Genomic DNA, 24,695 nt, shown 5'->3' with positions numbered 1-24,695 from the left:
GGCTAGCATGCTTGTACTGTGCAAAGCGTGAAGTGTCATAAAACTGCTTGAGAAATTACTTATGAATTCGTCAACAAGCAGACACTGTGGGCAGTTTATTTTGATATTAATGGGCTACTATGCAAGTGTACAAATATTCCCAAGTAACTAGGAAAGCTGCAAATACAGCAATGTGTGAATTATCTTCTGTGTGCCCGATAAAGTAGCATCTAATTAATGCATCCACGCATAGGCCTCATGCTTTAATTCTACAGGCTTTATGTTTGTTTTGTTCTTTAAAAACCCAAAAGCTGATTGTCTTTCCCAAATTTATGCAGCATTATGATAATAGCTGATGGGCTTATAATTAATCTGCGTTGCTTCTTAACTCTTGAGCAATGATTAGTAAGCTTTTAGGTTTCACTGAGAGGGCAGTATGCTAATTTGAGATATTCCACAGCTGTGATGAATGACTGCCCCTGTAAACATGTTAACTTGGCACAAAGGATGATTTTACAATCACTCAAGAACAAATGGGACCGTTGCTGTTTTGTTATGAGTGCAAATGGATATTCCTTAAACTTTGCGGAGAAAATCAGAGCATGAAAACAAATTGTAAGGTTTATTGATTTCTTTCTGTTTTGTACCAATGCCTTGGTGTTAAAAGTAACTTCTTAGAAGGCAGACAGCAGGAAGATGAATGAAGGGAAAGTAATGAACTCCCAGCAGATTAATATGGATGTGAATATACAATTGATGTTCAATCCAATGGCTATATCAAGAAAATTTGAGATTTGTAACAATGCTGCTATAACTGAATAACTTTTAAGTACTTTAGGGGATTTAAAATGTAACGTTTCTGCACTGATATGCAAACTGGACTCCAAAATATACTTCTTTTGGTATACGTTTTCCACAAAGAGCAGAAAACCTTGAAACAGTCATTGAGATCAAGAACTGAAGCTTAAAAAACCAGTCCTGTCCTCTTTTTTCTGGCACTGCTGAGTGCCATTTGTGGAGGTCAGTCGTGGCAATCTGCCACTTTCTCCTCTGTGCCAGCTGAGTGATATTTTAACGAGGCAGTTGAGAAATAATGCAGCTTTCTGAAGGAAGAAAATGGGAGTATTTTGTGAACTTTGTGTAACTGTGTTGTAACTGTTACGTAATGAGCAAAGATACCATCATCATCTTTCTTGGAGAGAGGAGTCGAAAGCAGTGGACTCGGCTGGTCTTGTTTTAGGTATGCTGTGTGTTATTTAAGCAGCACTTCCTTGAGAAGCTCTTCTCACAATTTTTCCACTGACTTCTGAAGTTGCTCTTAGGCAGCACAGATAAATGTCATGCCCAGCAAAGCAATTTCTCATACGATATCTTAGTTACAGTAAGTCGGTTGTTTTTGAACGATAACCCCGCGTTGATTAAATGCTTTCTCTACTGTAAGCAACTCTCAGACAGGCTTCATATGGGGAGTGTTTGCTCAGATTTTGTTTGGTGATGAATTTTTTTATAGAATATTTTATATTGCTATAAGAATATATTATATTGCTATAAGCAAGAACAGCAAGTGGGGGAACAAAAAAGCACTTACAAATGCTGAGGGAAGGCAATGAACTCAGTGCTCTAAGCACACTCTTACAGAAACTTTCATTTTACGCATCCATGTGTTATGGAGTATCATGGCCTTCTATATGGCCTTGGACTGTCTTACGCTCATAGGAAATAAATGTAGAAGCATCAATCACAGTTACAAAAAAACTTTGCATCATCCTCAGGCAGTGGAGTAGCACTGAGAATACTCTGAAGGCGATGCTGTTGACCGTGCTCCTGGATGGCTTTACTTGGAAGGGGAGGTAGAAAGGGCTGAGCTGGCCTGCTAGTAGTCCTGATAAGTTATCTGTCTGGTTACCAGTGTGGCTGCCATTTCCAACTATGCCAGTATTTTAATATCTTAGACACTATTTCATGTTTAAAGTTCACATCATTCACGAGAGATGTCTGGTACCAATCCAAAGAAGAGATGCTAACAGCAAGATGTTAACAGGCCTGATAGGCTAGAACTGAGGCTTTAGGGAGGTAGCCTAATACTAGGAAACTGTGGGTCATTTGGCAACAGTTTACTTGAAGGTATTGGCTAAAAAAGGAAATATTTTCTGAAATCTGAGTTCAGAGAAACCAAGGAAAGTAAACTTTCTAAAAGCTATAAAAATAAAGGTCAGTCCTAAGACTCTGAAGACTCCCTTCGTTGCAAGGAATTTGTAGTTATCAAAGCATTAAACAGTTGTTGAAACTCATCTGTGGACCCTCTGTGTATCTTGGGAGCTTTACAGACTCCTCTCAATAGCTTACAAAGCATTTTTTAAACCTTAAGGCTAGATGTGAACTTACGTTAGAACTTAGTTCCAAGCTTAAACAAAGTGACTCTGCGTTATTCTTTCCTGCCTTTGTTTTTGCCAACCTCTCCCTGCCTCCCAAATTTCTAAGTTTAGTAAATTGAAGTGTTTGTGCTGCAAACCACATCAAGTCACAAGCTTCTAAACTTGGAACTTAATGTTTCAATTTTAAGACTCATTTCTTTGGCTATAGGCTTGCAGATACAGGGGGAAGCTACTGCTTCAGTGAAAAAGAGGCAATGAGCTGCTGTTAGCTGTAATAATGATATATATATTTTATCTGAGTTATCTCTCTTTTTAGTGTCTCTAAGCAAAACACAAGAATTTTCTACACAATCCTGGAGCTGTCACCACTACTTGATTCTTCAAACATGACACCAGAGGACTGGGCCAAAATTGCAAAGAAACTCGAGGTACTGTGGTGTGGGATAAAACTTCATTTGTTGCTAAAGCAAAAATAGCACTGTGTTTGGTATACTTAGCAAGGTATAACGATGTGGGAGTGCTATAATTAGATTTGTTTGTTTAAAGTTTTAATGTCATCCATGTTTCATGGTTAACTGTAGAACAACAAGCTTGCATTTTGAAAAGGCTGCAGACTCTTTTGTTGCGTAGCTCTTCCAGTGACAAGCCATAGTTCTGTATAATAAAATGAAAGGAAAAATTGCATCTGTGATGGGAGAAGATATGTAGTACGTAGATTAATATGCTATAACATGTTGGCTTAGATTCACCGTTGAAAAGTATCAGGTAAATCCTTAGGTGCAGGTAACTTAGCAGGAGGTTGTACAGATACACAGCATTTGTACGTTCTAATCTGCTAAATTAATGGTTAGCTATCAGTGTAGGAAATGTTTTTGTGTGCCTTTCTTACTCAGACACACACAGTCTTGACTAGCTTTGGTTTTGCAACCAGGAGAAAAAGCATTACCAAGGTTGGCTTCCACATGCTGGGAAATGATCAGAGCCCTAAATATTTTTGTACATATAGATAAACTTGTTACATCCTTCTCTAGTTTAAGAGCATTTCTCTGCTTCTGTTCCCATTTCTTAACTGTATGGTTTTAAGAAAGCAGAAATATGAAACATGTAAAATACTTCACACCGGGAATTCATATGCAGCTGTTAGCAATAAGTAATGATGGGCCTGCAAAGACTCTGCTTCTCCACTCCTCACTCTGTGGTGGTGTAAGTCTTTGTGTTGTAAGTTGTCTTCCTCCAAGCTGTACCAGTTTTCACTAAGGGTATAACAATGCTGGGAATGCTACTGAAGATTATGTAATGGTCTTTGACCTTTAGGTCCTCTAATCCTGAAACCATCAAAGTAAGGAAGATGCTTCTCCTATGGAATGCATCTTGACAGGTTGCAGAAGAGACAAAAAGGGTATGAAACAGGGATGCAGCTGGGAAAAGCCCAGGGCTGGGAGTAGGGTATCTTAAAGAAGGCAATGCCATGTTGAACAGAGGAGAATTTACCTTTCTTTCCACTTTACCTTTGGCTGTTTCTGTGATTTTAGCCCTTGGAATTCACTTGTGTTGTTTCAGCATTGATGAACACAGCAGCACACTTTATGCATCCCAATTTCTGGCCTACAGAAAAATCTCGCAGCGTTGGTGGTTGTTCTGTGGGCTAACCAGTGAGAATTAAACAGATCTCCACTGAAACTATCATTCATGGCAACATGCAGGGATGAGTATTGGTGAAGAAATAGTGAAGGACAAGTCAAAATGTGTGGGTGGATTGGGAGCTGACCATGTTATCAGGAGATGCCAAACGTGTGTGCCCAATGTAACATAAGAAATCTACCTCAAAGGAAATTCCCACTGGCACTTTTTGTATTGGCTCAGAGTGCTATATAATCATGCCCATGTAAACCAAATCACATTACAGACATCAGTTTCTCTGACTGAAACGCTGACTATGTGCATCATTCTTAAAGCAGAGGAACCAATTCCTCTTTTCCTCTGAAAACCAGCTGATGGTTTTATTCCATCAGGACAAAGAGTAATTTGTGGCTTTGCATTAAAAGCTTCCTGTGTAGAATTGTACGTAGATTGCATCACAGAATGGTTGGGGCTGGAAGGACCTCTGGAGATCATCCAGTCCAACCCTCTGCTAAAGGAGTTCCCTGCATTAGGTTGGGCAGGAAAGCATCCGGGTGGATATTGAGTATCTCCAGAGAAGGAGACTCCACCACCTCTCTGGGCAGCCATCCATGTGACTGCCATCCATTATTTATGAGCACTGATAAGGTCCCCTCTGAGCCTTCTCTCTTCCAGGCTGAACAGCCCCAGTTCTCTCAGCCTGCTCCCACAAGGCAAGTGCTTCAGGCCCAAGTCACCTTTATGGCCTCCCTGCTGGACTCTCTCTACAAGTTCCCTGTCTTTCTGGACCTGAGGAGCCCAGCAGTGCTCCTAGGAGGGGCAGATCACCTCCCTCACCATGCTGGCCGCACTCTTTTTAATGCACTCCGACTTCATAAAGTCATCATAAAATTCCCTTTTTGCATTTGTTTGTGCCTGGTGTTCTTAGACAGGCATGCGCACCTTACCTACAAACGATAAAAGCCTCAACACCTCTTGAGCTGCAGGAGTGGAGCAATGCTTGAGAAGTGATGGCATTCAAACAGAAGAGGGCACTCTTACACTGGCAATCTGCCTGGCTGCCAACGGGATTAAACGGGCTGTTGTTTTTTTTTCCTATATGTATATCATGATAGCCTTGGTTTGCCTCTTCTGTTCCTGTAAGTGATGTAATCCCCTCAGTGAAAGCAGCTACAAGAAATCAGACCATGCAACTGATTTGCATATGTTAACATTCTTGTTTCGAGCCATTGCTAAGCTTTTCTTAATTAGCAGTCTTCTGGTTTAAAAATGCTGCATTAATATGTATAAATAGAAAAATCTCTTTGACTGTTCCTTAATTAGAATTACTAGCTGTAGTGTTTATTGTCCTATTAACCCTTAATTATGTTTAAACTGAAAATGTGGATACTTGAGGAGGAATTACCCATGTAGTACCCTTCAAAGTATTACACTGCTGCTTGCATCAGTGAAAGTCACGCAGTCCATCCGTTGTTTTGATGCCAGTGCATTGTTATAACAGCATGAAAACTGTCTCTCCGTCTCCAGGAGCACTATGAAAAGTACGATGGCTTTGTGATCCTCCATGGCACCGACACGATGGCATACACAGCTTCAGCCTTATCCTTCATGTGCGAGAACCTGGGTAAAACTGTTGTTCTGACAGGATCGCAGGTAATGGGCTTTCTTTGTAATAAAGCTTCATTTTCTGTTCTTGTATGCAAAGCTGTGTCAAATCTTGACCGTCATTATGGCTTTCAGTAGTAGTGCGGGACAGGCCTCTCAGCAGGGTGAATGCTCACAGTGCTGATAGAAATCAGTGAGAACTGACAGGCTTGCCAGCTGAGGATCTGTCCCATAATTTTATCATTAGTGACTTTACAACTCCATACCACATCAGACCAGTAGTTCATTATGGTCGGAGCCAGATGCTTCAGAGAAAGATATAAGAGCCTGTCATTGGCCATTGTGTAATAATCTGTTTATATGAGAGGCATCTTTCCAGCCTCAGGTGGCTGCTGGTTGTTAGCTGTCTTTTTTGTTGTTGTTTTAAAGCCCTGAAGCTTAATACTTATTACTTCATCATTTTTTTGGCCCATCTTATGTTCCTCGTTGTTGCATTATTTTTCACTTTTTACAATCTCTCAGCATTGGATGCATTTTTTTATCAATTCTGTTCCACAAAGCATCTCCCACAGGCTGTCTTTTCCTCTAAAGACAAGATTTATTAATTTTCATTCTCTTAGCTGGAGATCAGACCTTTGCATATTGTCTGAGGAGGAGGGGTTGTAGTACTAGAATAGCTTGCTTGAGTGTAAAATACAGCTCTAATCACAAAAGAGAGATGAAACATAGAGCTGTAAAACCATTCCCCGACGTCTCATAGCTTCCCTTTCACATGTGGTCTATTTGAAGTCAAAGTAGAAAAGTCTAGGAAGGAACAGGCTACCACTTACTGTCTTGACATGGAGCAGGCCAGTTGTGCTGCATCATATTCATGGTGTTACTTTTTTTTGCTTAATTATTTGGGGAGCTGCCTGGCATAATCTAGCAATTGAGCGGGTGACTTTTTTTTTGCAGAAGGGAGCTCTGACTCTCTGTTAATAAAGACACAACCTGTAAAGGCATGGAGGTCATCCCTGTCATTCAGCAGACCAGTTTTCTGCTTTTAATCTTGTCCATTTCTGTCAGTCATAACCTGCTGGCTCAGGTCTTATATACTACTATGATGAAAGATGGTGCAAGAGAGCTGTTCTGAAGCCATAGAGACAGTTCCATATGAACTAAGACTTTCTTCTGTACAATCATGTCTCCCATGTTCAGTCACGTAAACTGAGTTTGCTTACTTTATATTCTTGATATTTTTTCTTCTAAAAACAATTGCTTAATCATACTAGAATCATCTCTTTGTTATCTGTAAGCATTTAAGTTATAGAAGCTGGATAAGCAGAGGGAAACCCCACCTTCTGCTGTAGTTTAAAATAGTTTGAACGAAGAAGGAAACTTTACGTGTCATAAATCATTGTTATATGAATTATTCATGTATTTCTATTGCATAAGTTGGATTTATTATTTTTTTTTTCTTTAAATACATTTTTTCCTGCTATGTAGGCTTTACGGGAAGGATGGGGTTTAATTTCATTCTCTACTCTACAGGTACCCATATATGAGCTGCAGAACGACGGCCGAGACAACCTTCTGGGGGCACTGCTTTTTGCTGGACAGTTCGTGATTCCCGAGGTCTGTTTGCCTGTGAAGCCCATCCTGTCAGCTGCTCCTCTCCCTCTAGTTAGGGCACATACTTACTTACTTGAAAACCTGGTAGGATTTGCACTTGAAAGGGGAAGAAAAATGATTCCACTGATGTAGTGGCTCCTTGCATGGTAAAGATCACGCTGTTTTTTCAGGACGTTTCATTTTGCCTGTGTGCAATCTATAGAGACTATCTAGTCTGAATTTTAGCTTGCAGCAGACTTGAAATCAGAGATTCCCTTACAAATGTGTGGGACCTGAAGCATTTCTAAGTCAGTTTTTGAACTGAAAGTTACTTTGAAGTTCTTAAATTGTGCTAGAACTGATAGCAATATCTTCTAGCTCTAGTACCCGAAGACTGAAGTGTCAAAGACGATACACATAATAAACATGGAAGCATCTCCATGGTTTCAGCACCCTGCTTTTAAAGATGATGATGCCATGCAAGCCAAAAATCTGAGAGAAATCAGGTTACACCTTATTTCACTACTGCCATGCTTGCCAGTCCTTACAGGATATCACAGCAAGGCCAAGATCTTCATAATTAAGAGCAACTTTGAGGTATTGGTTTTCATTCAAATTCCAGTTGACTTAATTTAAGGGGCTTGAAAAGAAACCTGATATTGTTTATAGTTTTGAAAGTTATCCTTCATTTTCACTAGGCCTTTTGTTAAGATTCTGGACTCTGAATTTAGATGTAAGTGTACACAAATTGTCCATGCTACTCCTTTCCTCAGTCTCTGAAGTGGGCTCAGGTAAATTTGCTGTCTCCTAGACTCTGCTTCATAAGAGGATTATGAAACTAGTTAGCTCTTAACCTATTTTCTTCTTAAATTCTTAAACCAATGCGCAACAGATGTGCCAACTCTTTTTGAAAGGGTAGGAGTTGTAAACATCTGCTGGCCTCTGAGTAGCTTTAAAGATTTAGAAAACACTTTATAAAGGACAGACTACAGTATTTATCTACTGAATCTTTTAATTACCGGCTTATTCATAGACCTGTTTCTTTACTTGTTTTGCAGGTGTGCCTGTATTTTTATAATAAATTGTACAGGGGAAATAGGGTGACTAAGGTGGATGCTGGGAGTTTCAATGCCTTTTCCTCACCTAACCTGCCTCCACTTGCAAATGCTGAGGTTGATATTACAAGTAAGCAACATCCTCTCTTAAGCCTTGTAATTTATGCCGCATGTAATAGAGCTGTAGCTGTAAAGAATCTGTGCCTGTGTAGTTGAAATGCTGTTTTTAAACTCAAATATGTTTGAAAGCACTGTATTTTGACTCCACTTTATATGCTCTGAAACTTCAAATATTAGTAGGGCTGAGAATTTGTGAACTCAACTGTATTTATCTCTTGAATATAGATGTGAGCTGGACAGACTTTGACTCAAAATCTAGACTAACCAAAGGGAATTTTTCCCTTGTGTCATGAAAATGCTTGCTCTGAAGATAAAAATGAGTGAGTGAGGATTGAAAGAACAAAGAGTTTACCCTCATTAATGACTGTGCTGGGCTCTGAGATCAGGCAAAAGAGTCATTATTGAGTACATGCAGTTTCAACAGATCGTCTGTTTGATGCATGACATTTTGTAAGATGTTTTACTGGATATTTAGGACTTGTCTAAACTGCAAGCACACTGAAAATATGCCTTGTGTGAAGTTTTGGGCTTTTTTTTCCCCTAACATATGAAGACTCCTTGTAATTTATATGTGCCTGCTTTAAAGGAGGAGAAAAACTACAGAAAGATTTCAGTGCCTGTTTGTAAAGTCATTAACATTCTGGTGCTGGTTCTTGGACATCAGGTACTGTTTCTTTGGAGAGGAGAGAAGAGTGGCCCATTTGGAGTCTCTCTCTAGAGGGGCTGTCAAAAAACATAGTAAAGGACATTTTTCAGGACTTATTTCGTTGTGCCAGCTGCTTTTGGATAGCCTAGATATATTTTAAAAGATGGAGTCCTTGCTGACAGTCTCCATTATTCCCACAAATAAGAAGTAGATGGGGGTTCGCAAATTCTTTTGCTAGGAGCTTGAGATTTTGCAGCGTGGTGTTCTGAATGGTTTCTGCTATGGCAGAGGGACGTTCTGTAGTTTGGAAAAATAAATGTGTCCCTTTAACCAAATGCATGGGAGTCATTTAAAAAGTAGTTCCAGGGTCAAAGGACTGTGTTTGTAGCAGGGCCAGATAAACTAAGGAGGTCTGTAAAGTACTGTAGTGACGTATGAGACATCTTTCTGGTAGAGAGTTTGCCGCTGTTGTTTGACTGTGCGGCGTCAAGCACTGCAATGCTGTCAGCTGGTTGTTTTAGAAATTTGAGGAAGGTCTTCTTTCTTGCGTTTTTATGAAGTGTATCAGATAGGTTGTAAATAAATTCAGTTTACTGACTGATCGATAATGAAATCAGGCTGCAAATCGCATGCCATCTTTCTTTTGGATTTAAATGGCCTGCTTTGTGATTCCTTGTCTAGGGGAGAAAAATGAAAGTTACTAAGTACTTTGCTTGGCCCATATTTTGTCCCATTATCTTTTCAGTAGAAGGCCCCATTGAGGTCAGTAAGGATTTCTGAGTTAAAAACTGATGGTGTGATAGGCTCTATTTTTATTTGTTTCAGTTGATTACCCAGCTAGGGTAGCATCATTTATCCAAGATGACGGTGTCAGAGTTGAAGGATTGTTTCATTCTGGAAAACATAGTGTATAGTATGGGCAATCTACCAGTGCTGCTTTATTTTGTCCAAAGTGATTGTTTGAAACATAGCTGTCTCCCTCGTGTTTGCTCATACATTGCTAGTATGAAGATTTCACAGAGACAAGGAGCCACTCGGGGCTTTTAGAAGCAAACCAAACAAATCCAGCATCTTTAATTCATTTTATTTTATTTTTTCCAGATCACTTTGTGTAATGCCTCTTATCTTCCTGTAGACTGGGCTGACTCTTGCTGCTTCAGCATTATGTAGAGCAGTCTGGCAGCGTCAGAAGGAATAGGCCTTGTGCTCTTCCTGGGGCTTCCTAGTTTGTAACAAAGCTGGGAATGAACATTCTGGAGAAGCAGAGAGTGAACAGGTGGCAAAATGGAAGAAATGAGGAGCATGATGGGATAAGAGCTTGTGATCATGGGCTGGTACACAGGAACAAGGAGAGGAGATGTGTTTCGAGGTTAGACGTACCATATAAAGACAACAGAGTCAGAGAAGAGAGGAGGAAGCTCAGTTTGTTTCCCCTCCCTGCTCTAGCAGAGAACTATATGAAATGAACAAAAGAGAATCAAAGCCCAATATTTCTAAATCATACAGTGCATGAAGTAAAATACCTTGTCGTATTTCTCATGCTTTGAAAACAAAGAGACGAGGAGGTCTGTTCCACATGAAATGTATAAGGAGTCTCAATATATTTCATAACTGATTACTGTCCTCTGTTCTCTCTTGTCTTAATGAGGCAAAGATGAAACCTGCTTTGTTACCATGACTGGACTTTCTTCATCATGCATGCATGTAACTTCTGGGAGTGGTGCTTATGTGCAGGACCGTATGATTAGAAACATAACTTGTGTACGGGATGAAAAGAGTCTGTGCCTGTGTATGCAGGTGTGGTACAGTGGCAGCAGGTTGGAAGGCCCTGTAGTCTCGTCTACCCACGAGTCTCATTAGAGAGAAGCTATTTGTCACTGGCCAAGTCTGTCTTGGTTGGCAGTTCTGGTTATTTATAGTAAAAAGCCCAAGTCATTTATGCATTAAGGCAAATGCCAGCTCTGCTCACCAAAGTGCTTTTGGTGTTTTTTCCCCTAGTAAGTAGGCATGTTAATGCTTGCAGTTATACCCCTCGATTTAAATATTCATTTCAAAAGGTGTGTGTCAATTGTTTTATAATAAACTGCCAAAAAAGGGGGTCTAAGCTTGCTTGCCTCTGTCAGGAATTTCCACCCATAGGTTGGTCTGTGTTCCCCACCCCTTGGCTGTGGCCATGAATTCTAATGAATGCCGGAGCAGCTTATATAATGGCATGGCTTATTGGTAGCCTTGCAGAGAGGGATGAGAAGAAAGTGTTGCTGTTTGTCTGGAGCTCTGAGATCCAGAAAAGCTGCATTTCTTGTTTGATTTCATAACTTGGAGTTCAGTCACCACTCATAAGGGAAGTGTCCCTCTGAATTACTGCTCCCTCATTATGAGCTGAAACCCGCACTGTGGAATCGGCAGTGTTAAAAGAAGGGATTTTGCTGCTTTCTGCCCTGCTTGGAGCTGCTGCTTCTTTTTTATTTTGTTTTTTCAGATAGGCTATTGTTTCTATTTGTTGTTTTTTTTCCCCCCCACTCTAGATCTGTCTCACATGTGGGTGAGTGTAAAGCTGAATAAGATAAGGACTCTAAAGTTGTGCTTTTGCTTCTTGAAGGAAAAATGGTTTTGCTTGTTTCCTTCTGCATCACTGTTCAACACGGGATGTGGAGGAAGCTCGAGATTTTTCTTAGCACCCCTCTGACAAAAGCTGCCTCTTCAGGGATTGCAGGGTGTTCCCATCCCTACACTAGTGAGCTCAGAAGGGAAACAAAAGCTACTCAGGCTTCAAACCCTATTAGTTCACTTTGTGACTTAGGTATATGCTTCTCTTTCAAATTTGGTTTTTGGCCAGTAATGTGAAAAGTGGTGTTTGGGAAGGAGAGAGGGGTTGGGAGCAGCAGAGTACTGTTTGTGTTTGTTTTGTCAGGAAAAACAAACAGGCCTTAATACTTTGAATATAGTGTCCTTGAATAATGCAGTCTTTTCTGTCCCAAACCATCCTCAACGCAGGATTTAAATAGCCATTAGCTTTCTGTTTTATGCTTTTAAAATGTTCTCTCTGCTTTGTGAGACCAGTAGCTAACTTAGGTTTGTTCCCCAACACTGCATCCTTAATGCAGTGGACTATAAGAGTTAAACATTTTACAAGCGCAGCCCACCCAAGTCAGGACAGGTTATTTTCTTCTTGTTGTGCCTAACGTCTGTATCCCTAATTAGTCACTCTTATCCATCATATCCATCGTGTTATGAACACCAACACTTAGAGCTTTTTGTACTTCACCTGCAGGAGTTTTTTTATTTAAGAACTGGTAGTTATTGCTAAGGTTGTTATTACTTTTATTTAACCAAAAGTAAAGATCCTTGTGCACTGCAGCCACTGGCTGCAGGACAGCTAGTTTATTCGATACAATGAAGATGCTTAACTATATTGCCTAAATATTCTTCCTTTTGGGGGATAAAAATCTTTGATGTGGAGGATGCAAAAGATGTGTTCTAAACGTGTCTCTTTTTCCTCCCGGTATAGCCTCAGTTAGAACAGTCATGCATAAATCTGAGTTGAAGTTGAACTTTTATGAAATCCAGGTGGTTTTGTGGCTCTTGCATCACTGTTGCCTTTTGTTCTGCTTTTTAAGCTCATTTGTCTAATGGAAATCTGACATCTGTGGAGTCTGCAGTTCTGAGCACATTATGTAAACTGAGGAGATTCACTCGTTCTTTTTTTTATTTTTAGCATAGTTTAGAACTGCATCACTCTACTGTGTCTGACTGCATTATATTCATCTTGAAGGCTGTGTGTTATTTGGTAGAATGTACTTCTGTGAATGCAGGCATGGGCCCGGTATGGTCTGGCTTTTGAACCTATCCTCTGATCTCTCTCCTCGGCCTTCTACTTCAGGCAGTTTGTTGAGGACATTAGGGATGCTGGCTGTTGCCAAATGTAGTAGCATGCATTTGTGAAGTTTTGGCAGGGACTCCTAGCTTATGGAGGATAACGAAACCAGAGGACTCTGTACACAAAAATGAGCTGTAGGAACTGTCTATGTTTCTATTCTCCCATTCCTGGAGCGATAGCAATCCATGGGCTTAAGTACAGAAGGCAGAGTAAACATGGTGCCAAGCCAGCTTCTGTATATGGTATTTTTTTGTTTGTTTTTTAGAAAGAGGCTGTATTTGTGAATGGGCACCTCAAGAAGGGCTCACAAAGTGTTATAGATGACTGAAGTTTTTCTGTCCTGACTGCAAAGGACTGTGTTCTTCTCAGCATCTCTGGTAATGGGGCAATAGAGTAGGCTTCTGCGCAGGCTCCTAAATGTCCTTCAAATTTTCTTGCAAACGACTGTCAGCTGATTGCAAGAGATTTTAACAGTAATTAGTCTGAGTAACTCTTATCATGGCTGAGAACACATCGTCAGTATGCATTCAGGCCTTTTATCTGTCTTCCTGCTCAGGGATTTTGCCAAACTCTAAAAAGCTCAGATCACAGTGAGGTAACAGGTATACAGCATGGTCTGCTTCCATTGAAGCTTGGCACACTGAGCTGCTGGCTGTTTGTTAAACTTCCTTTGCAGACTTGGAGCAGCCGTCTGCGCTACTGAAGTAGTAAAATTTTGAAATCAATAATGCATGACTCGGATTCTAATAATACAGCACAAACAAACTATTAGTTAAACAGCTGGCTTCTGGCTCTAAATGTGTAATCGGAGTTAATTGAATCCTTGCTATTTTATTTAATCATTAGTAACTACGTAATAAACTCAGGAGGTGATTAGCAGCAACAGTGAATGCATTTGTCATATCTCTTGTCTGAGAAAACGAAGGTCTATTTTCTAAACATTAATCCAGGCTGATATTAGTCCAGCAAGGTTCTGATCAGTGTGTGATATGTGAGTGTATTGCTTATGCTAGATGTACATATCAGTGTGTTAGTTGAGACTTCCTGACCTCTCTGAAATGGGAGAGCTGATGCCAACCGTACCTGACTGACACTGCAAACCAATCAGGTCTTGTACTCAACTGGTTTTCACAGCCAGCAAACTTGTCTTTTGAAGGTGTTGCAGTTGGATGAGCGGTCATTGAACTAAAATGTCCATTCTGGAAGTCTTAGCTGTAAAATGCTATTAAATTGAAACAAGTGTACTTAAATATCCCCTCAAAGGACACTAACTTAGAAATATTGACATGTAATACTGATTTATCTCAGCTTCTACACTATTTTGGAGTTAAAGCTAAAATATAACACAGTTGAGTTTGACCTGGAACTGGCCTTAAAGACATATCATGTGGCATGTAATAGATAAAGTGTGTTAGATCAGCTGCTAAGGCTGCTGTCTTAAATAACTCTTCATTTCCTCTTTCAAAAAATATATTGTCTTTCATGAGTCCCCTATATAAGAAATAGTTCTGAAGATTCTGCTGTAAGTATGAGGTGCTACAAATGTACTTAATATTATGTCTTCGATATTATATTAGAAAGGCCATTTCTCTTTTGCAGTAAACTGGGAAATAGTATGGAGAGCCAAGACCACGCAGAAATTTCGAGTTCATACCAACATGAACAGGAATGTTGGACTTCTGCGAATATTCCCAGGAATAACTGCTGCTGCTGTGAGTGTCACCACTGAGGTTTGGAGGCAGATTAAAGTATCTTTTATCTATACTTTCTGGGTCCCGAAACGTTAAATTAACTTCTTATAAGGGCTCATAAATAGATAAAGTGTACTTTTCTGCAGTAACATAGGCTCCGGTGATGGTGGAAATGCTTCCTTGCTGCACGTTAAGGTATACTAATAGATACCTCGCCAAAGAATGCATGGCTGTGGAGGTGAGTGTGAATTCTTCCACAGCTCATGCTTATTTTTCAAGGTTCATTTCATCTCATGGCAGTGGTTAGCATGATCCTCAGCATTCATACAGAGCTGAAGATGAGGAGTAGGATTTTCCTGCTCTTAGCCTTTGAAAACAGTTTTACTGTGGGTTTAGGTGAATTGGTCTTCGAAATTTTGTCTAGCACCACTTCCATTAAATTGATGGGAGTTTCATGGCTGTTGCCAATTTAAATTGAATCCAGTAGTTTAAGAAGCACTCCTCAATTATATCACCATTCTTTTTAGGTGAATATGAACAGATGGAAAGGCAGAGGGGTGGTATATGTGCAATAAAACTCCAACTGCGTAGCTAGTCTCACAGGGGCTTACAGTGTATTGCATTTAGCGTATGTGATCAGCAAGGAAATGTTTAGTTTGTTAAAAATATATTTTTCTAGGAAGAGAAATTTGCAAGGTATTTTCTTAGAGCGAGGCACAATAGCTGTCATAGTAACAGCTGTCCCAGAAAGATTTTAAACCTCTCTTAAAATAATAATAATAATAATAATAATAATTAGCTGCTTTGCATTAAATTGATTGCTTTTTGAGTTAAAACAAACCCTCTGTGCTTCAGTAGAGTGTTCTTTCCTGGAAGATGAGACACTCCTTGATTTAGATAGGCAGATGCTTGTTTGCAAAACTTTGCTAAAATGAAAAAATCTGGGCAGGGATGGGAGTTCCAGATTGAAATAATAATTCTGTGTTTATTTTGTAAGTGTAAATCTACCCTTTTGTTCCTCCGTGGTGCAACGTTATAGCCCGTTAATGGCCCTTAAACAATAGCATCCTTCCTCACACCGAGGTCACAATAGTGGAAAATAGTTTCTTTTAAAATCTATCCCTCTAGGAATTTTAAAGGAAACTAAGAATTTAAAATGCTCTTTTTTTTTGACATTAACCTTCAGTCCTTGTTACTGCAGATGAGGAGTACAGAAGGGCATGAGAAGACTATAAGGCATGAGAGCCTATAAGACTGTAACAGGAACAGACTATTTTTTATAACTGCCATACAAGAAAATCTTACTGTGATGTGAATTCATCTCTCTCTGCTGTCTTGTTTTTAAACAGGTGAAAGCATTTCTCCAGCCTCCAATTGAGGGCATTGTACTTGAAACTTACGGAAGTGGCAATGCCCCAAATAGCAGAGACTTGCTAAAAGAACTTCAGAGAGCAACTAAACGAAAAGTGGTGATTCTGAACTGTACCCAGTGCTTGCGAGGGTCTGTTAAAGCAGTCTATGAAACAGGGCAGGTGAGGCTTGTGCAATGATTTCAGTTTCTACTGCTGCGTAAAAGACATTTTGCCAATATAACTTGATTGTATACTTCAGTAGAGCCGATGTACGAAGCCAGATTTGTTACACTGTGAAGATATTGCTCATAATATAACCATATTAGAAAAATGTTAAGCCGTAAGGGTGTGAATATATATCTGCAAACACAGTCCTGTTACTCTTAGCCTGAATGGTCTACATATTCACCTCAAATCCCAAAGCACTGGCTGCTTACTCCTGTTGCGTGCAACACTCCTGGATACCTTACATTAGATTATTAGTGTCTCTCCCCAAAGCATTCTCTGAGCTACAGTCTAGCTTGTGGATCAGGTGATCAAATAGAGTAATACTTGATAGGCTTGTAATTAGTTACAGTGTAAGAACAGCAGGAAAGCATGCAAATCCAAGCAATATTCTAAATATCAGTGTTTATTTGACTGGAAGTGCAACTGAATTCAGCAAGAAGAGGAGCAGTGTGTAAGGAAGCATATGTCTTGCAGAAGGAAATCAGTTGTATTTAAGCTGCAAATGCTCTTACTATTCAGGACATTTTGTAGTGAGTTTCTTAACTGTGTATTAAGATATAAGAGCTCAAAGCTCTATGAGAGTATGTGTTACATGTGGTGGTGTGAAGGAAGCTGGTTTAACAGGCCTTTACAAAAAGGCCAGCCATTAAGTATTTGAGAAGCACTACTGTAGGGTGATGCCCCTGTTTTAGGCACCGGTTTTAGTTGGGGATAGTCACCTGTCCAGCAGAATGTACTCACTGACTACACTCATCGTTGGTTAGTCTTGATGTTAGCCATAAGGAAAACCTGAGTCCTCTGAACTGATGCTGAAACCTGTCTATTTTAACATGGATTTGGCACAATTTTAGGTTATATTTGCTTTAAGAATACACAGTCTGTTTTGAGCAGAAAGAAAAGCAATTATCAGGGTTTTTTATTTTCACCTTTTTAGTATTCTAACTTAATATATTGTGATGTGAGCTGTCCTTTGGGTGTTGGTGGAATTTTAGCTAATGTTTAGTTAAGGGGGAATGTTTTGAAAGCATCAACTTTAGGAGAGATCTCATGCTCTGTAGCAAATACGATAGGATCATTAAGGTTGGAAAAGACCACAGAGATCATATATATCCAACCCTAGCCCACCCGCACCATGCCTGCTAACCATGTCCCTCAGTGCCAGGCTCTTTACTTTCTAATTCAGCTTGTTGATTTGTTTAATTAAAAGGTTCTACTCAGGTCACTAGCATTGGTCTTACCAAACATGTGAGGCCATGCAGAAATGTGTTCATTTCTGGTATCCATCTTTTACATGGAACATGTAATATGTTGCTTCAGCATCCATTGATGGAGGCTATAATATTATTACTATTTTTTCTTTAAATACAGCCTTTCACAGGTCTTTGCATGCAGCTAGGCTGTTTTTTTTACTCATCTGGTGTGTCAGCTGACTCCCTGGTTTCCATTGAAGTGTTGTTTTATTTAATGAACTGAATATCTGACCTCTGAACCATCTGCAAAGCAGAAACTTATAATTGAGGAGGAGACTTAAGGTATAGAAAGGAAGCTGGGAAATCCCTTCCTCCTCCTCTTTCCTAAGCCTACTGAAAAAGCCCTATAACTGTCATTTGCTAGTTTGTTAATTAGCTCTTCAGTACAGAGGGTATTTCTCACCTTCTTTATATGTGTTTTTTCTGTATGAGTTCAGTGTTGGTTTGGGGCTCTGAGGGGTGTTAATGTGCTGATCAAGTCTCTGAAATATTAGTTAAGCCACAACAGGTTCCAAAGATGAAGTTTATATACGAAGGACTTAGAAGTAAATCAGTGTAAAGAAGCTACTGCAAGATGCTTAGCTGTGAGGCATCATGTAATAGCAAAGCTAATGGCCTGTAGTTTATAGAAACCTGAATGTTTGCCCGTGTACAGTTTACTGATGGGATCTGAAATCTTCTTTATCTGTCATATACTTATGAAGCTTGCTAACTTGCTTCAGCTTCTTACTCTGGTTCAGGTGCTTGTGCGCTTTTATTAACTACCAGCAAGGTAAGTTTAAAATGTTGGGTCATCTTTTTCAGTTGTTCTCATCGCAACTGCGTAAATTATGCATTTTAGTTGCATGTTCTAAATCACACATTGCTCGTGCAGCCTGAAAGGATATGAAAGCGCTCCTGCTGTGAGCACACTGTAGTGCTGGAACTCATCCAAAGATATGCCCCATAAAGGAACGGTAAATACGGCTGAGTAAGAGCAGCCTACTTGGCAGCGTTCACAGCTCCGCTGGGTTAAAATGGACTAACTGCAGCTTTTCAGTAAAAGTAATCTGACAACTCTGCGGATAGCTGAAGCAGACCGGCGACCTTTCCATTTGAGCACAGTAAGTGACCTTGGCAAGGGTTTGGCTGAATTCTTCAGTGTTGCTGCGTGAGAAGGAATGTAAAGTATAAGCCAGCTTTATTCCACTGGATGTAGTATTTGCCCAATATTTGATAGCTACGATTACAGAAATTACAGTGGCAATAGGACTAAGAGTGTGGAGGCACAGCTGCATGCTGTATTCTGTGTTGCCACACATTCATGTCCATCTTCTGTACACACAGATATTTCTGCATGCTATGCTAATTGGAGCCATTATTTCTTTTCCTTCAGATTCTCGCTGATGTTGGAGTAACTCCTGGATGCGATATGACACCAGAGGCAGCCTTAACTAAACTGTCATACATACTCAGCAAGAGTGAGCTTAGCTGGGAGGAGAAGAGACAGGTAAATATTTCAGTGTGACCTTGAAAGGCTTTAACTTTCTCATCTACTGTGCTAACTTCTGCTCAGCTGAATGCTTTGGGATTCTCCCTTCCATTTAAAAGCAATTGGTTTGAGCCATACTGTGAACATCACGTTGGGTTTTTTTTCTTATAGGAAATACTCCTAGGCAAAGAAATGTATGTAGACTGGGGAAGAAGAGAATTCTCTGCATAAATCGGTGGAAGACTAAGCAGTAAAAATGCAGTAGTCTGCATTAGACATTTCCATACAAAAGAATATGTGTGGAATTAATAAGGGAGGCAGAATCCTAACTCTTCTGATGTCAGCAAAGATCTTGTCATTGATATTAGTGGTAAAGCTAATTTTGAAAATGAATGGTATGTACAGCCTCTAACTGTACAGTACTACTTCTGTGAGCATTAGGGATGCATTTTATAAATACATCCAAATTAGAGGATTATTTTTAAGAACCAATTATAACGTATTTAAAAATCTTATCCCTTTTAACATTGTTCTTTCTGTTCATTGGTTTTTAATTATGGCATTTTCCCCCAAACGATAAAGTTCCTGTATATACAAGGAACACATAGCTGTGAATTAGGTGGGAGGAGCAGCACACTACAGGAATGTGTGTGTTTCTGTGGCTGCATGCAGTGAAACCAAAATCTTGACACTCTAGGAGATGACATCATGATGAGTCACTCTCTGGTCTTCAGTACTGAGCGCACGTGTGTATCTTATAAGAGTGTATCTTATAACATTAAGGGTTCTTGAGATTAAAACTGGAAGAAATTTGGCTTTGATTTCATGCTTAGTAGGAGCTCTGAGACAAGCATGTTAAGGTTCCTGTGATCATAAGTGGGAGATTGAAAGTACCACGAACTGTACTTGGAAATACTTTCAGTTTCTGAGCTTTGTGTTGCTTGCTGAAGTCCTTACTCTAAAAAACGAAAGGAGGAGAGGCTGTGTGGGTTTTTTTTTTCAGAGAGGATGTCAAGAACATACTCTGTGCAACAATATGCTAAACAGGCAGCGTGATGTTGTAAGTTGTGGTATTGCATGTGTTTGTGTATATACACTTCATAAACCCAGGCTCTTTACTGATGCCCCCTTGATAGTCTCGCTGACCCCTGGAATACACGTATACTAGCCTCTTTCTTAACGTAGACTTTAATCTTCTTGCACAGAGGATCATTTGACCTGGAACCGGAGAAACTTTCCGGCTGACATCCTGCCTAGGTGTATGGGTTAAAACTTAATTTGAGATACAGTTTGCCAAGGCGAGATAGCTGAATTATTCAGGTGAGGACTTGGTGATACTATGTTTTAGGTACCACTGGTGCATGGTATTCCTGCATTGTCTGTAATGTGTTATATGGTGTAATGAGGTAGCGCTGCCAGCTCCCTTATACGACTTGAAAAACAAATAACTTCTGCAATTTCTTTGAGTTAAGCAGGATTGGTTTCCTCATTCATCTCGCTATACAGACACACAAAGAGTTGTGTTGGCACAACTAAGGGAGCAACATGCTATGTTGCCTGGGCAGGAATGAGTGGTAGAGACCAGGAGAAGAAGAAAGGCTGGAAATATGTTGTCTGTGGCAATATCTTCAGTTAAATATATCACTAAACAATGGTCTCCCAAGAGACAGAAGCTCTCCTGAAGCTGGCATGCTTATTTTAGGATTCTTTTTCAACATGAAGAAGGAAGGAATGGTGCCCCCAGATACAAGCAAATGGCTGCAGAGCTGGTAGGACTGAGTAAGGCGCGCAGGATTTTTGCATTGGATGCCTTTAGCATAGGTGCCAATTGCTAGGGTTACCTGTGCAAAGTAATGATCTCAACCTGTCAAGCTCTAAAAGTGTGCCAAAGCAATTGGTATCCTCTGAGCGAGTTACATGTGTATGGGACTCTTCCAGCAGACAGCTATAGTGTTGTCAGCGCTTGGGAGCTTTTTTTGTAATAAAGGGCATGCCTAGACAGAAGTGAACCTGGGGCATTCCTCCTTCCAACATCACATCTGTTCCTTGCAAACTTTCACAATCCTGCTTTTTAAAATTCTAATTGAAGCAACTACGTGCTTGGGAGCTGCATCAGCAGCCTGTAGTGAAAGGGTGCCAGTATGGAAAATTGTGAATGGCTTCTCTCCTTGTTCTCCGGATTTCATACTGCCTGCTTTTCACAGCATTTTCATTTCTTTATTGTTGTGTTCCAGCAATTTCTACACATGAATTAGCTGTCCATTTTTGTTGTCTCTTGTTTTTTCCTGCTTGTATCAGGTGCACTCATGTTGCACACTATTCACACCTGCTTTATGATTAAATAACGAGCCCTACTACAGAACCTCTGCATTCAAAACTGGTTCTGTGGCCAAGAATGTTAACAAAATCAGGGCTACTGGAGCTGCTTGAAAATCAGCTGAAATAGATGACTTCCACAGGCAGCACTGGGCTTTGTTCTGAGGCCTAAGCACGCAACCTGCGTAGGAGCACCGGGTGATGGGAATGCTGGCAAAAGGCAGCATTTCAAAATATTCTGGTCTTCTACCTTAGTCTGCTAATTACTCAGTATCTCTGTGTTTTTAAGCAGGCTGCAGCATACTCTGTTAGGGAACTTGATACTGCATACTCTAAAAATTGAGGTAGTTTATTCTGTGCTTAGTTTGTTTCTTTGCTTTGGCAGAAAGTTTAATTTGCCTGTCCCTTATTTCTTGCCCCCCTTTGTATTTTTTAACTTGCAGTCTTCGTTGGACAGTAACTATTTATTTAATCTTTTGTTTGCATTCAATTACTTTCCATAATTCCTCCAAACAATTTTCTTAGTTGATCCTAAGGTTTGTTTTTTTTTTATTAGACTACTACCATATTTTTCCTTTGCTAACAAAAGGTTTGATTGCTTGCTTTTCAGATGCTGAGTGAGAATCTAAGAGGAGAAATGACTGTTGTACCCACAGGAGCCAAGATCTCTCTCATAGATAGCAAGTTTTTTCAAGTGATTGTCAAATCTCTAAGTATCGGCTGCAAGGAGGTACATCTTTAAATATTTAAACCCAAACTCATGTAAATCTGTAAACTTGGTTATATGAACCTAGCTTACAGCTGAAACAAAAATGGAACACTGGAACTTTTAGATTACTTTTTCAGTACCAAGTGCCCCAGCTAACCAGATGGGGTGGGAGAAAGGACACAATGACAAGCAGGGCACTAAAATGGTTTTAATTAAAAACACATTAAATTTGTTGTTTTGTTAGGTTGTTTTTTTTCCTTCTTTGTAGCCCCATCTTGACTTTATTTTCTTGGCTGGCTGGCTACAACAACAAGCCTCAGACAGTTGCTGTAATTCAGGGTATCAATGATATGAAAGAGCACTGTGTGTTTTTGTGGTCAAATGCACTGACAGTTTGGAGCAGGCCAAATAATAAGGGGTAAAACAGCTTAATTGTGCACGCAGACATAGAAGGATGGTACTGAGGAAGCGTTACACAAGTATAATTTGTGGGTTTTAATATTAGTCTCGATTGGAAAATCAGAAACTATAGTGTTGGTTCTTAGATACAAGTGTTTGCTTTCCTCTTGACGTGATTTGAGGGAAGATGAGATTTTTACCAGCTGTATGCATACTGAATAGTATAGTAATAGGTAGTTCTTTAGTATGAGAAATGGGAGGTTTGGAGGTACAGATTACACAAATATCTGAGGACTCACATGACTAAAGTTGATTCATTCTTGACGAGAATAAATGATAATGATCTCTCCTAACTCCTACCAGCCCTGTTTTTCTTACTCTACTGATGTGTAACTGTGTCAGGGCAGAGATGGTAATTAGTATGGGCACTTTAAATGGTATATATAGATACCAGGTAATTGTAGTTTTGCTAGGGAGGAATATAAATCATGGATGGGAGAGCTACAAAATGTAAAGCAAACATGAGACTTCATTCCTTCCAAGAACAAAATGCTACCATTTTAAAATATCCGGATGACTAATTCAAAAACTCAACATGAAAGTATAAGGGGAGAGTTTTTATGACTTACATTTTGATCACATTACAGGCGAGGCTGATATTAAATGTTTTATTTTTTATTTGTTTCTCAGGAGTTAGAAGCTGTGAGAGATGCATTAATTCCACCTTTGGCTTGTGCTGCAGCTAAACGGGGTGACATAGAGAAAATGAAAGTCATAGCAGAAGTGGTAACGTGAAATTCACTGTTTATAAGTATTAATAAGTATTCAAGTAGAGCTGTGCATGATAGGAGGAAGCCAGTGCTCTCTGGGAAGCAACGATAGAAGTCTTAAAATCGAGGTGCTTTGACTAATAGAACTAGTTTCTAGGCACTTCAGACTTTGCCTTCAAAACTGGTATGTTCTTTCCTCTATCTGGTTCTCAGCTGCTTTCATTTTCTTTTGAACTGCAAAAATACAGGTAGATTAATATGCAAGTTCTTATCTGCTAACTTTGGAACGCTTTAAAATGATTTGTGCTGCTTTCTTTCATTTAACTCTCTTTATCCATATTCATAATATCCAGCTTTTGGATGTAAATCTGTCATGATTTAAAAAAAAAGAAAAAGAACTTGGAAATTATATTTAAGTGAAACACAGTGCAGTGTTAAATCAGGATTTTGGCTCTCCCCATAGCTCGAGCTTGGACTGTACTTGAAAAAAGAAATTCCTATTACCCTATATCATTTTCTACACCTCTTTGTTTCTAATTTTCCTTGTTCTAACTCTACTCTTGAGGCTTTGATAATGGGTCTAGAAAAAGGATGAATGTATCTTGAACATAACAACAAATGAAGACAGTTAGCAGACTCTAGGCACAAAGCTGCTGTGTGGCATAGTGCAATAAAAAGCCTATCTGGGGGGGCTGTAATGAGATATGGAAAGTGAAATAAATACCTGTACTGGTGCTAGAAATATCACTGTGAGATAAACTTGTAAGCTTAATATTTTGGTGGTACAACTTGTTGTGGTTTGCTGTACCAACAATTTCATGTGCAGCCATTATCTTTTTAGCATGTGAAGGATCTGTCCTTTTGTAGAGTGAAAACCTAAGCTGTGAAGACTATGATGGCCGAACTCCACTTCATATTGCAGCTTCTGAAGGACATTTCTCATTAGTTGAGTATTTGTTACAATCTGGTGCAACTGTTTACGCTAGAGACAGATACGGATCTACCCCACTGATGAATGCGATCGAGTTCAGGTAACAATTTATATACCACTTCATGTGAAGTTGATAAACATTACATCCATTTGAATTTTAAAGCCCATCCCTATTTCTTTGCCTTTGTATTGTCTCAGCGATCATATGTAAATGACAGCAGTGAAAATAACACAAAACAGCTTTGTTTCAAAGGATGTGACTAGCCTAAATTAAAAGTATTTTTGAAGTAACAGAAAATGAAAGCAAAAAACACCGTACGCCTGTAGAATTTTAGCATAAGGTGACTTACTGCTACCTTCTTGCCAAGGCTTTGTCCATAATTTCAGGTCCCCGCTTTCTGCTATGAGGCTTCTTTATAAAATAGAGCCAAACTGAAATACATTTTGACTGTCAGAAATGCAAACGCAGGACCCAGGGCAGTTTGTTTTCTTTCTGCCCTCCCCTTTCTCATCAAGACCAGACTGTTTCAATTGGCACAAAATATACTGGTAGGTTGTCAAGTTTTAGTCTTTCCCTTCCACCTATGCTTGCTTGAGTCTTGCTGGGTGACTTTTTATTTTATTTATTTATTTTCCTCTTCCACCCACTCGTAATAATATGAGATGTCTGTGTGGCTCTGACTGCTTTGTGCATTTCTTCTTCCTGTTGTT

The 24,695-nt window shown here is 39.6% G+C and overlaps 1 protein-coding gene across 2 annotated transcripts in view; it reads left to right on the top strand.

Annotated features, from left to right (window-relative positions):
- Nucleotides 1-24,695, top strand: part of ASPG (asparaginase) — a 41,910-nt gene that overhangs the window by 5,460 nt on the left and 11,755 nt on the right. For both annotated transcript variants that reach the window (XM_072337841.1, XM_072337839.1), the window contains exons 3-12: nt 2,671-2,782; nt 5,502-5,627; nt 7,110-7,193; nt 8,228-8,354; nt 14,467-14,579; nt 15,908-16,090; nt 18,764-18,877; nt 21,786-21,905; nt 22,974-23,069; nt 23,921-24,084. In XM_072337841.1, the coding sequence (XP_072193942.1) occupies nt 2,671-2,782; nt 5,502-5,627; nt 7,110-7,193; nt 8,228-8,354; nt 14,467-14,579; nt 15,908-16,090; nt 18,764-18,877; nt 21,786-21,905; nt 22,974-23,069; nt 23,921-24,084 (1,239 nt within the window). The remainder of the gene's footprint in view (nt 1-2,670; nt 2,783-5,501; nt 5,628-7,109; nt 7,194-8,227; nt 8,355-14,466; nt 14,580-15,907; nt 16,091-18,763; nt 18,878-21,785; nt 21,906-22,973; nt 23,070-23,920; nt 24,085-24,695) is intronic.

Source organism: Excalfactoria chinensis, chromosome 5, assembly GCF_039878825.1.
Source record: "Excalfactoria chinensis isolate bCotChi1 chromosome 5, bCotChi1.hap2, whole genome shotgun sequence".
Lineage (NCBI taxonomy): Eukaryota > Metazoa > Chordata > Aves > Galliformes > Phasianidae > Excalfactoria > Excalfactoria chinensis.
This window is presented reverse-complemented; position numbering and strand designations above follow the sequence as displayed.